This window comes from Anas acuta, chromosome 7, assembly GCF_963932015.1.
Source record: "Anas acuta chromosome 7, bAnaAcu1.1, whole genome shotgun sequence".
NCBI classification, from domain to species: Eukaryota; Metazoa; Chordata; class Aves; order Anseriformes; family Anatidae; genus Anas; species Anas acuta.
Genome location: NC_088985.1, coordinates 17,822,649 through 17,835,998, shown reverse-complemented (window position 1 = coordinate 17,835,998; position 13,350 = coordinate 17,822,649). Strand labels below are relative to the sequence as shown.

The 13,350-nt window shown below is 48.2% G+C and overlaps 1 protein-coding gene across 1 annotated transcript; it reads right to left on the bottom strand.

Moving 5' to 3' along the window:
• Nucleotides 1-6,951: 6,951 nt before the first annotated feature.
• On the bottom strand, nt 6,952-13,011 carry LOC137859214 (cytochrome P450 2C19-like). Its single transcript, XM_068688001.1, has 9 exons — nt 12,779-13,011; nt 12,289-12,451; nt 11,646-11,795; nt 11,014-11,174; nt 10,593-10,769; nt 9,917-10,058; nt 9,295-9,482; nt 7,967-8,108; nt 6,952-7,460 (listed from the first exon to the last, which is right to left on the bottom strand). Exons 1-9 carry the CDS (start codon nt 12,956-12,958, stop codon nt 7,279-7,281), a joined length of 1,485 nt encoding a protein of 494 aa, XP_068544102.1. The 5' UTR covers nt 12,959-13,011; the 3' UTR covers nt 6,952-7,278.
• Between the last annotated feature and the right edge of the window lie 339 nt (nt 13,012-13,350).

Here is a 13,350-nt window from a genome sequence, read left to right as displayed (position 1 = left end):
ACAATTGCTTTAAGCTCTTGTACACTTGAGAGAAACGGGCTAGTTCTGTGTCTTGCTCCAGTGCAGAACCAGGCTTTTCCTTTAAATAAGGGCTTACTTTATACTTTCTGTCCTCAAGTGTTAAGGGATTAAGTCTTTACCCCCGGTCTGAAACTAGGATTAAATAAGCTAGGAAAAGCATTTCTACTCAAATCAAGGGCTACCAGTCAGGTTATTGCAAGGAACAAATAGACCTGTTGCTAGCTGGCAACTTAATTTTGTCAACAGTCAACTGCACACACAGATCTCGTTTCACAAATACCTTGAGCACAGAGAGGTGAACAGAGGTAAACAACACATTCTGTGTGGCTCCTTCTCTTCAGACTTTGATTTAACCTGCATATGCACGGTCCTGGAAATAATCACGAAGTCCATTAAGTGTACGGTCTTTCACCGAGAAGAAGGAAATAAAATAAATGTACAGCTTCAGAGAAGATAAATACCCAAGAGATAAATATCCAAGCTCAAACATTAACAGGTCAGCTGTTCAGAAAGGTATGTGTCAGTGAGGAAGCTCAAAGAATGCACAATAGAAAGTTCGTGTGAGAACATCTCTGTTGTGTTTCATTCCCAGCTGGCAGCCTGGCTGCAGCGGTACCTGGGCCTCTGGGGAGTTAGGAAGAAATCAATCCTTCTCACTTGGTGACCAGTTGTTAACTGGGTCTGCTCAGAGGCATTTCCCAGCATCTGCAGTCCCTACGACAAGCTGTTGAAAGGTTATACTTCCAGTTCAATGTCCACGGCCTGCCTGTAAAGGCCATAGTTCTGAACATGCCTCCAGCTGCAGTCTGTAGTGGGAGGATCAGTTCTGGACCTCTCAATGAGCATTATGATCCGTCATGCCCAGTGATGTGTCCTGCTCCTAGACCACAGGACTCAGACTGGGCTGAGACTGAAGAGCCAAATCTCTCTCAGCTTGCTTGCGTTCCGAGTCTTCCTTCTCCATAAACTGCAATGCCCAGACTTTTATTGGCATGCTTTGACCTCCCTGATCTGAAATAACCATGCCCAACTCAGGGCATGGCAGCAGAACTTCCTGCAGGCAGAAAAAGGGCAGCTTTCTGCCAGCTCCCTCCCTACTGGCTTTTGGTGGATGCAAAGAGAAGCTCCCTTTCAGTCTTCTCCTGTCCCCTTCCACATCAGTTCCAGGGGAAATCTCAGCAGATTTGCTCTTTCGCTCCATTTTATTTAACTCCAATGTGTTTCTGGTGCTGACCAGGGTTCGGTAATAACATTGAACCTACATGTCTTAACAGAGTTGCTTCCTGTGGATTAAAGAAGAGGAGGGAAAAGCTTCTGCACTGCTTGCCCTCATTGCCAGCCCCAAAGCTAAGCTTCCCTTCCCAGCACTGTCAGTAGCACGGGTCCCTACAGGCGGCCTCAGCTGCCCACAGAGCTCACCATATAATGGACTCAGTGCTGCTTCCAACAGTACAGCTACACCAGCAAGAGAGACTGAGAGCAGCTTTTAGCTTTCTCCAAGCCTCTTTCTGCATTCCTCCTAGAATGGTAGTGTCTGTATCCCAGCTGCCCCAGGCAGCAAAACATCACCAAACAGCTCTTGTTCTGCCTGGGGAAACAATTTAGTCAGGAAGGAGTTAGTGTCTTTTTTTCATCTGTCTGAATCAAAAAGAGCAGGAACTGCAGCTGGTCTGGGGCTCAGAGGCTGCAGGTGGAGGTGCGTGCTGTCTTACAAGCTGCCACTTTCCTGTAGCTCCCCAGCCACTGTGGGGACAAACAGCCTTGTCCTCCCTCGCTGGGAGCTAGCTGCCGGGGTGAGCTCCTTGCACGATAATCCCCGACTACTCAGAGGAGGCTCTGCATGGCGTAAGCAATTCCAGTAAACCGGTTCAAGTTTGTTTATTTGTATTGCTTTCTTAAATAGTACGACATGCTCTTTGTTTTCTCTGGAATAACTATCACAACTTAATATTCAGATCACATCGGTATATTCTCATGCCGTCACCTGCAGTCACTTCGGAAATATCCCTGCCCACTCCCACAGATGGTCAGGGCACCTGATACTCAATTCTGTTCTTTATTTTTTATTCTTATTTGTTATTTCTCTTCAGACAACAACGTTTTCCAAACCCTTTTACAACACAACAGTAAGTACACTGCATAGGATGAAGATCTATTGCCTACTCAGCACTGTGGTGCATATAGGAGCTGGGGAAGTTCTGGAAGAGAAGTTCCAGAAGAGAAGGAGGTGCTGTTACGGGTGGGCGGCTGCTGGGGATCTTCTCTGACATGCTGTCCTAACGCCACTGACCTTATATTGTAGCAATAAGGACAGGTGAGATGCTTACAGAACCCCCAATCCTGCCTTTGTGCCTGTTTTCTCGTTTATTTAGAAATGGGCAAATCCAGTATGTTTGCAGTGTTTTCCTGCATGAGCTGTCAGCTGCAGGCGGTGGGTCAGTGTGGGCAAGGGAATAACAAGCGATGCGCTTGCCACCATCACTGTGTGATAGGCTTTCATGTCGTGGGGCCTCAGCTGCCTTTGGAGCCGGGTGGGACATTTTTCAATGGCTAGAAAAATCCAGAGGGTTTTGTTTTGGGTTACACGCAGTTTTCAGGGCCCTGCACTACACGCATTGCTTCTGTGAACCCAGGCAGAGTGTGCAGCACCCTCCACTGACTGATGCTTGAGGGAAGGCCAAGCAGGCAGATGATGTGGCAGGGACAAAGAGCAGCCTGTTGCAAAAGCACATCATTTTTGGGGGCTTCCTGCTACCCTTTTTGCTGCTTTCCCTTCAGAGTCCAGCTTTCTCTGGCATATATTTGTGCTTATTTCCTGCGTACGCTTTTTTTTTTCCAGCCCTAAGCCCCTTTCTGAGGAAGAACATGTATTCCTTCCAGGCAGAGCCATTGCTGGAAGGACCAAAGTCTGGGTTCTTGCTTATGACTGGCACTCACAGGCCACAACCTCAGGGTGCAGCCAAGTTCTCCGTGGGTTACCTACCATGTGCTGTTATTGAAGTCTTGCAACTGCTTGCTTAGCCTCTGTCCATGTTTGCTTTATATGAAATATATTTTCGCAATGTTCTTTAACCATCTTATTTCTAGACTTCTGCAACTACAACAGGAAACACAGCTGCCCAAGCAGATTGTAATGGGGTAAGACTTTGCTTCGTTATTTAATGTGATTGTTTACACGGAACATTTTCCCTCTAAAATCAAATCTTTGCTACCTTTGTCCATTCCCATGTGCGGTGCAGCTGGGCTAGATGCCGCTGTTGTGGCCCAGGGCTGCAGTTTTGTCTCTCACATTGGCTATCCTTGTTGCATGCTAGCCCCACACTCTGCTACTGAGCACAGCATTAAAGGATCACCATGCATGCGTTTGACCTGATTCTCTTTCTTTGTGAGGTAGTACCAGCCCTGGGTGGTTGGAGTAGCTGCAGGGATACCCAGCTTCCTGGCCTTGGTCCTTGCAGTCATCTTGGCAGTGGTCTGTGTTCTCCAGTGGTCAAACTTCAGATGGAAGCAGGTAAATACCTTCCATCTCCTGGATGCCTTGCCACTTCCGAGCCTAGTCCTCTACATCAGAGTTCTGATTCAGTACCTTCTGCAGCTCTTAGGATGTTCAAGACCAAACCCCTAGGCACCCCTACCCACAAAGCGTCACTGCTCTGCTTAGGAGTTACAGGATCATAAAGATAAAAGAGAAATTCATGTGAAAATATGGGAGAGTTACTGCCAAGTGGTCTGTTAACTAGCAGGAAGTAAACAAAGAATCTCTCATCCTTGTTGTTCAGTGGATTTCTCTTGTTATTTGCTACAGGAAATCATTCGTTTAGGAATCCTCTGACTACAAAATAGTGTTATTTAGTTCCCAAAACACTGCTGCATCGTTTCATACTATGTGGTCAACTTTTTCTCTGTTCCAGCCCATGGGGTGGGTTTAAATGCCCACCTCCCCATTGGTGGGGTAGAGCGAGGGGGTTGTGTAGTACCCTGCCTTGTTCCTCTGGGGTGAAAAAGCATTCACGTGTCCACGGAAGAGGAAAATCAGGAAGCATTGTGGCAACCAAACACTGACAGTTCTGTGGCCCTTTCCTCCCCCTACCACTTTTATAGGTGTTTTAACCAGCTCTAGGGCTTGCATGGCTCATTGTTTTCTTACTTCAGAAAGAAACCTGTAACAGTACTGAGGGAGGTAGTTTCCATGTTGTTGTTGTTGGTTAATGTTTTTTTGATTTGTTTTGTTTTCTCTGTGTGTAATTGTGCAAGTGAGTGTTTTCCCCTGTATTAAAGGGAACCAGGTGGATTTAGGATGATGTAGTGAAAGCGATTCTTGGGCATCAGGGGTTCACTGCTACAAGGTAATTCCCATGGGCTGGCATCAAGTGGCCTGTGTGATTGTCCCAGATGAAAAATCATTTTGACGTCCAGCTTAGATTGTTAGATACTATTCCATGTGGTTATTTATGCCCCGAGTATGTTCTGAGTTCTGAGCAGTTTGGTAACAGAACATTTTTTCCCTGCTCTGGACTTCTTGCACTGTTGTTGGTGAATTGTAGAGAGGTGGTGTTTGTCACTCTTTCTGCTCATCTCTTCAGACAAGTGGGTGTCCTGAGATACGGGAAGAACATGAATATGAACGATCTCCTCCCAGACCTCCAGATGTAAGTCATCTGTTAACTGATTCTTACTGTAGCACACGGGCTTCCGAGTGAGTTACTCAACAAAGGACTGGCTTTAAGGGTAGCCCTAGACAAATAATAGAGACTTCATAGAAAGCTCTCTCCCCATGCTTGCCTGTGTCTCCTACACTACTGCTGTTTCTAGCTGTATGTCTGTCCGATGCAAACTCAGATGAGGGGCCAGCAATAGATTGCCATTGTTTTTAGAGTACACAGGTATTACAGCTGCATCCTGCATGGGCAAAAATGAAGGGAGGAATGAACCTGAAATATGAGCAAATACATTTTCTTCAAAATACTGCCAACCATTTCCAAAGAAAGGCAGGAATTCTCATGCACTGTATTCTCTGTAGCCTGAGTACTTTGTTACAGCCAACACAGAAATAATCTTTTGCTTCTAGGACTTTTATCTGACCATGATGGATCAACAAAAACACTTCAGACCAGACATCCAAGCACAGGCAAAGCCCCCAAGGATGAATAAGCCCAGAAGAGAGCCACCTGTGGTGGAATACATTTATGAAAATCATCCTCCCTTTCACTGAGAGAAAAGCACCAAACAGTGGCTGTTTGGCTGTGTGGGAAAGAACCTCTTTGGAATTATGCCTCTGAGATATGGAAGCAAAATGAGATTCCCCCCATTTCAAAAGTAACAAAGTGCTGTGGGAGAGGTGGTCTTGCTGTTCTCCTGAATTTAATTTATTTTAATAAAGAACATCTAAATCCTTGTAGTGATAGTAGAGTGAACAACTAGAGTGTTTGCTGGAATCCCCATCGGTCAGGTTCTTGAGCTCCTCACAACTGCCTGGGAAAACATGAATGAACCCTTGTTTTCATTTTACAGAAGGAGACGAGACTGTAAATGAGGTGAAATGATAAGCCCAAGAAAACTGGAGGCAGTGAAGTTCCAGCTGCTGACTTTAGCTCCAGGGTTGGCAATTTCCCTTAGTTCTCGGCTAATCCTTACCCACAGTGGTGTCTCACTCACACTATTTTCTCTGTGCCCCTACAAAAGGTATTTCAGCTGGGAGGTGAAGTAGGAATGTTTATTCTCCTGTGATTTCGGTAAGAGACACCGTTCAGAGAAATGGTCTCCTCTGCAGCCCCATCTTGATTCATGCGAGGATGCTGGGTGGCCACGGTGACAGGCAGGGTTGTGTTGGAAAATGCTTTGGGAAGAAAGAGGAGCCATAGGGAAGATGCTCCCTGCCTGTGGAAAGGCTGGGCCATGGAGTACCCTAGGAATGAGAGGGGCACCCAGGCGGAGGCAGAGGTCCCACCAAAGGGGCACAGCATTGAAAGTAGCCAGAGCTTCAGCCCGTGAATGGAGGAGTGCTGTCATCCTAGAGTGTACTGGGTCTGGCTGGAATGTTAACTTTCCCGGCAGCAGCCCATACAGTGCCGTACTCTGTACTTGTAGCTGGAACAGCAGTGTTATCACACCAGTGTTGTGTCTACTGCTGAGCAGCAGTGGCACAGCATTGGGCCTCTCTCTAACCCTCCTAGGGGGTGGGCCAAAAGGGAGGAGAGAAACATCACTAGGGCAGCTGACCTAAACCAGTCAAAGGGATATTCCATAGCATGTGATGTCAAACTCAGCAATAAAAGGTGGAAACAGGAAGAAGAGGGGAGGGCTCTCGTTGAGAAAACGCCGGTCCTCCTCTTGAACGCTGGCTGCGTGCATTGAGGCCTTGCTTCAAGGACGTGGTCAATCATCGCTCATTTGTGGGAAGTAGAGAGTAATTTCTTTCCTCTGCACTTCCATATAGCCTTCATTTATTTTGTTTGTTTGTTTTCCTCCCTTCTTTTTATTTTTCCTTTTCCCCTCCCTTTTCCCCTTTCCCTTTTTATTTCGCCTTAGTTAAATTGCTTAGTTCATGGTAGTCTTTATTTAATTGTAATTATTATTTCCCTTTAATTAAATTATCCTTATCTCAACCCATGAGTTGTTCTTTGCTTTACTTCTCCCCCTCCTCATCTAAAGGAGGGGGAGTGAGAGAGCGGTTGTGGGGTTTAGCTGCCCAGCACGGTAAAACCATCACAAAGAGGGTTGCTGCCGCTGTTCTTCTGCGGACTGCAGGGCTGGCAGGGTTCCTTGCAGGCAGCAGCAGCAATCTGGTGCTGAAGCAGGCAGGGGTTTTCGCCCTGGGAAGGTCAGCTCTTCTGGCAGCGCCGTGGCCACAGGCACTGTGACCTGCTCTGCAGTCGAGCAGTTGCTGCGGGGACAGCCCCAACCCAAAGAAAGCAGCAGCTCAAGGCCTCATAAATAGATTTTTCTTTATTGGGCTGTTAATGTACACGTACCATACTGTCCATCAGCAGAGCATGCTGCCCTCAGTGGGACACGTGCTGCAGGTCGTGGGCAGCCACAGGAGCCCTGTTTGTAAGCCATTTGGCTGTTCAGTGGGACTTCTGCACCTTCAGTGAGCACACACAGTGTCAGTGGTTTGAAGAGCCTGGGACTCTGGGAGCGATCTTCCTGGAGGTGTTGTGTAGGTGAGCCAATACTCCTGTCATTGGATTTAGTAGAGGCGTAGAGATATAGAGGACTAGATGGGCTAGGGAACACCGCACAGAGGTTTCGTGCCCTTCAGCGGGGAAGAGCACAGAGCTGGTAAGAGGGAGGAACGTTTCCTAATCCACTCAGTGTAGGGGTTATGCTGAGCTCCTCAGGCTTGAGGACAGCCTTCAAGGTGAAGTTCTGCAAGATGGTGGTCAGGAACAAGAATATTTCCATGCGTGCCAGGCCCTCTCCAGGGCATATTCGCTTCCCTGGAAGTAAAGACAACAAATAGCGCTGAGCAGGTGCTGCTGTGTGGGTTGGAGTTTGTGCTAGGCCTACGTGCTATGCAGCTTTGTTTACTAGGTGCAGCTAGTAAATAGCAGCAGGGAGGTGACTGACTGGGTGTGTGAAAGAAGAACAGGAGAAGCCTGGAGGGTGGAGGAGGCATCACGTGGAGAGGTCGAGAGAGTGAGGTGACACAGCGTGGGTGAGAAAGAGGAGGGTTGGGGCTGCTGGTAGGTGAGTGGTTGCGAGTAGCCTACTTAAAGGTGCCCAGAAAGAGTGGCAGCTCCCAGTAGGAGTTCTAAAAAGCCCCCAAAAGAGAGGGCTGATGTGGGTGGGAAGGAACAGCAGAGAGGACGTACACAGAGAGCAGCGAGCCCCAGGGACCACATCTAGTGGCAGGACCACCTGGGGAGCAGGAGTTATGGGAAAAAGCAGGGTGGTTCCCCCAGGGGAGGACAGCAGCTCCTGGGAGAGGGAGCCTGTGTGTTACCTGCTGAGAAGGGCATGAAGAGTTCACTCTTCCTAAAGGTGCCGTTCTCATTCAAGAAGTGTCCAGGATTAAACTCATGTGGGTTTGGGAACTCCTTGCTGTTATACAGCACAGAACTGAGGACGGGGAAGATTGTGGTGCCCTGCAGTAAGACAAGAAGAGCAGAAGTGAAGGGGAGGTGACTTAGGTCACTTAACCCAACTGCCTGTCAAGTTAAGGCTGAGCTGACTGGTGCAATCCTCTCAGAGCCTTCAGCGGCCCTTTGGGGACTATCCCTTTGGAGAGGCACATTTAGGGAGGCCCTGCTAGATGTTACAGCATAGACAGTTGTTCTGGCTGCCCCTCCTGTGTTCCCTTTCTGTTTCAGCCCATTTATCCTCTCCTTTCTCTGGTTGTTTGGGGACACCCCACCTAATTCTTCTTTCTTGGTGTTTCACTATAATGAACTTGTAGATGTACAATGTTCCTTCTTTTGTGTGAGCCCTGAAAAGCACACAAGATTGTAGCTCTCTTCTCTTCTGACAATTTTTTCCTGCCTCCATCCTCTTTCTTCTTACTTTCTGAGCAGCCCCTGAGTGGGGAACAGGATAAATGATCCAGAAGTGATGACAAAAGAGCGCTCTGCTAGAAGCTGGACTCTGCTAGTTCCCTGGGTGCTGTCTTGGTTTTACGCTGACAGATGAAAATCGTGACGCCAAGAGGCCCCATGTTGCTGTTCCCCCAGTGTTTGTGGTCCCTCAAAAGATGGGAAGTAACATGAGCATCACTGCAGTGGTGCAGACCAAACCAGGCCATGGGCTGCCCTAGCCTATCAGGCTGTCTCTGGGAGTGGCCAACAACGATTGCCTCAGTAAGTGTGTAAGAACAGAGCAAACAGGTTGTGTTCATTCATCTGAATGTAAATACAGTTTCCATCACGTTTTGCCTTGGGGTCTCTTTGCTCTCAATAACCACAGACTGACTCTGCCTCCAAGGAGATGCCCAGGCTCCCCCAGATGGCAGTGAGCAGTTCCCCAGCTTTGCTGCCTTTGTGAGGAGACACTGCTCTGTTTTTTTGTGAGCTCAGCATGTTTCTACTGATAGGTCAACCCACAGAGCAAGTGAGCAGAGGTGTTGGGCAGACCTAGTGTTCCAGTCTCAGCCCAGGGGACAGCAACAAGAATTGCAGGTATGCTACAGCAGCCTGGGGATCTGAGGAAAACTCTATGAAGGCCCAGGTGCTGACATGGTCAGGTCACAGCATTTCTAGCTTCTGGCTTGTAACCGAAAGCCTGAGAGCAAGCATGCTGCCACCTTGTTGCTGGACTTGAGGGAGCTTGCCCACTAACCTTGGGAATGAAATGCTCTCTGAAGTAGATGTCTTTGGTCACAGCATGAGGGACGCTCAAGGGGATGAGGGTGATAAAGCGCTGGATTTCATGGGCCACTGCATCTGTGTAGGGCATCTGGGCCCGGTCAGCCACACAAGGTCTTCGTGATCGTCCTACGACCCGGTCAATCTCTTCTTGAACTTTCTCTGTCAAGAGAAGCACAAACCATAAGATGGGTGAATAAAGCCAAACCCACTCAAACAGCTTGTCCTAAGCTGTCCACAAACCTCATGGATTTGCTAGCAAATGATGGGAGCAGTTATATTGATTTTGGTGTTGTCTGGAAAGCAACTCCACTGCAGCCTGTGCAAACAATGCCCTTATAACAAACTTGGCTAAATAGGAGTACCGAGAGAGAAAGATGTGGACACAGCCAAATCCCTCGCTGATGAGGGGATGCATTTGCTGTTGATGGCCAGTGAAGCTGAGGGATGTGTAATGGCCCTTGAGGGGTATGAGCATACAAGGACTTTGCCCATTCAGGTAGAATATGAGAGAAGAAAAGTTGAAAAGGCAGTAGCATTGGATCTGTGTCCAGCCCAAGGGAATGGCTAGAGGAGAAGAGATCATAGAGTGGTACCTTGTATATGCGGGTACTTGAGAAGAAGCAGAAACCCATATCTTAAGGTGGTGCTAGTCGTCTCAGTTCCAGCAGTGAACAAGTCAAAGACTGTGGCTATCAGGTTCTTCAAGTGGAAGCTGGAATTGGGATTGTCTTTTTCCTAGAGAAAAGGCTGGGTTATTTCTCTAGTTGAACTGAGAAAAGGGCCCTTTCTTGTGTCATCCTGGGCCCTACTTTCCACCCAGAGCTGTTGCATTTCTCTGAGAAGGTGCGGCAGCCATGTGGGACATTTCAATGCTCTCTCTGTGCAGTAAGCAAGACCCCAGAGCAGCCTTCTTTGAACTGCACACTGTGTGTTAGGTATATAGCCGTCTGCTTGCCCTTGCTGTGCCAACTGCTTTCCAGTGCAAGAGCTGCAAGACCAGCCTGCAGATGCCCCTGTGTTTTGCTGCAAGCAGTTGTAGGTCTTGGTGTCCAAGCAGCTGTGGGTAATGAATGCAGAGTGTGCAGACCACTAGCTCTAAGGGGTGTTGTCACATCAACCCATCACATCAGGGGTGTTGTCAGTGCCTTTCCACTTGCACAGACCAGTTGCTTGTGTTCAGCCCTCGCAAGGGGATATCCCAATATTTGTATTAGTTAGGAAAGGAAAGGGTGTTTGGGGATGAGCTGGGGCTGTGTGCTCTCTCCTTACCTCCTGCATTTTGCTGAGAAAGCAGTCAATGAAATCCTGAGGAGAGCTGGGATCCAGGTAGGCTTGGTGTGTCTTCGCTTCCTCTGCTATAAAGGCTTTTACAGCATCAACTTCTTTGAATATTCTGTTGTGTGGGCCAGGGAAGTAATACAGGATCTCTGGGAACATCTGGTATAGCTGGAAGGAAAGAAAGAGGAGGTCTTAGTAGGAATCTCAGAGGTGGAGAAAAAGAGGGGTTAGGACTAGGGAGAAGCTGCACTGAGCTGGCAAAAGCAGCTGCACGTGCAAGGGTGTTTCTTGCTCTTGAGCAGCAGAACATTGATGGGTCCTGGTTTGAAGGTTGAAGTGAGACTTCGTTGGGAGGGAAGCCTCCTGCTCCCCTGGGGGAATGTCATCACTGTGAAATAGTTGCTGAAGGTACCTGTCCCCAGCGGGAGCTGAGCATCTCAAAGATGTTGTTCATGTTGTTCACCAGAGACAGAAACTTCTTGTCTTTATAGTCATATCGTTTCCCAAAGATAACGGAGCATATGACATTGGAGACTGTGCAGCCCAGCATAAATGTTGGGTCGAAGGGCATTTCTGTGAGTTCAGAAAAATTATAAGCCATTAAAAAAGAAATCACAAAAAAAAGGCAAAACCTAAAAACATACAGCTACTGTGGGTAACCTGACCTCTGGTGGTTAGTGGAAACTCACAGGTTAGTGGAAACTCACAGTGCCTTATTGACACAGAAGGGTTCTTCAAAAAGTACAGCACATAATCATGGAATTATTAACTGCTTTGTGACGAGGGGCAGCTGTTGCAAAGACCAAATGCATGGGAACATCAATTCACAGAATCACAAAATGGTTGGCAAACCTCTGGAAATCATCTTGTCCATCCCCTTCTAGAACCACTTGCCCAGGACCATGTCCAGACACCTTCTGAATACCTCTAAGGATGGAGACTCCACAGCTTATGCTTAAGAACGTGGGCTCCCTAAATGCAGTCTTTTTTTTTTCTTTTTCTTTTTTTTTTTCTTAAATAAACTATATTAAAAGTAGACTATACTCTTTGTTTTTCTGAGCTCTTCAAGCAAGTGCTCGGCTTCCTCTTGGATCCTCTCTTCAATGCTCCTCTTCCCCATCCCAAAGTTGCGCAGAGTGGTGAGAGCAAACCGACGGACATGTAGCCACCCCTCGTTGTTGCTGAAAATAATGCCTGCAGAGGAAGAAGAAAGAGGGAAGACCTGACTTTGGTGCGCTGGATGTAAGATAAATGGAGACTCATGATGACAGTGAATCCTAGCCCTGTAGATACCAATGACATAGCATCTCAGAGTACGGTGGTCTGGAGACAACCTCTGGAGGTCCTGCAGTCCAGCTGCCTGCTTTTGGCCTTCTCCAGCACATCCCCAACCTCCTTGCGAACAATTCATCCCTCACATCCACACAGAACTTCCTGTGCTGCAGCCTGAGGCTGTTGCTGCTTGCCTTTCCACTGTGCATCAGTGAGATAAATCGAGCCCCATTTCTTAGAAATCCTCTTTGGGTGGTGGAAGCCAGCAGTTGCAGGCTGCCCTGCCTGCCGTTCTGCAGGTGGGACCCCCCCATGTCACTCATGTCCTTGTGCATGGTGTGCCCCATGCATACCCTGCCACACTTGTCGTCAGCCCTTCCCTTAGCCTCAGGAGGAGCTCAGTCAGTGAACATACCTAATCCTTCGTTAGCCCGGTCTCCCAGTGGCATCCTTCCTCTGGCAGCAAACTCATCCCCACGATCAATCAAGGCTTCTTTTACCACGTCATGTCCACACAGCACCACCACTGGATCAGTGCCCAGGTGCACTGTGAAAACTGGCCCATACTCTTTGCTGAGCTGTCAAAATGCAAGAGAGAACACAGCCATGTAGAGAGGAGGAGTTGAAAAGTGACCACACCGCTGCATTGTTCTGCGGGCAGTGCAGCCTCACAGACCAACAGGGTTAAGATCTGGTCCTCTCATGGCAAATGTCAGTCAGCCATCAGATCCTAAGCAAGGGTGAGAGCGGGGGGGAGAGGGGACGACGACAGCTGAGATCCCCATGGCTTTTCTGCTCCTCCGGGGTTGGCAGTCATCAGGCTATAGCCACATGTTGTCCCCATGCACAGAGCACACACACTTCTCACCCCCAGAAGAAACCGAGGGGAAAAAGAGAGTCCTTACCTTCTCAAGGGTTTTGGTTAAGTCCCTTGGTTTCACCTGCAGCAGATTCCCTAGGATGGGAAGAGGAGCTGGTCCTGGAGGCATCTTCCCCTTTCCAGACCTGATTTTCCATCTTGCGACGTTGAGCAGGCAAACAACACAAACCAGGAGGACAACAGATGCTGCCCCCAGCAGCTCCATTTTCCCGGTGGAGGAGAGCTTGAGAGGCTAAGGAGGAATTGAGTTGGGCTGCCAAGCCTGAGCTTATATACTGAAGAGCTCTGCTCTGTTAGGTCAACATCACGTTTTTGATCACGTGGCTGAGTTATCCAATGTTACTAGTAAATCATTTGAGACTGCTGTGTTGCGAAACCAGGACTGAACTTCTCCAAAGTTAATTGGTCATTAACGACAACACCTCCTCTCAAGCAACTGCAGAGGCCAACGGAGTTTAAGTTAAAAATGTGCTCATAAGACCTGATTTGTTTCACTTAAACTTCATTGTTATGGAGATAATAGTATGGGCTGGGCGTTCCACTTGAGGTGCTCCCAGAAATTTGCTGTTATGAGAGCACCTTCCGTGTACCTCGGTG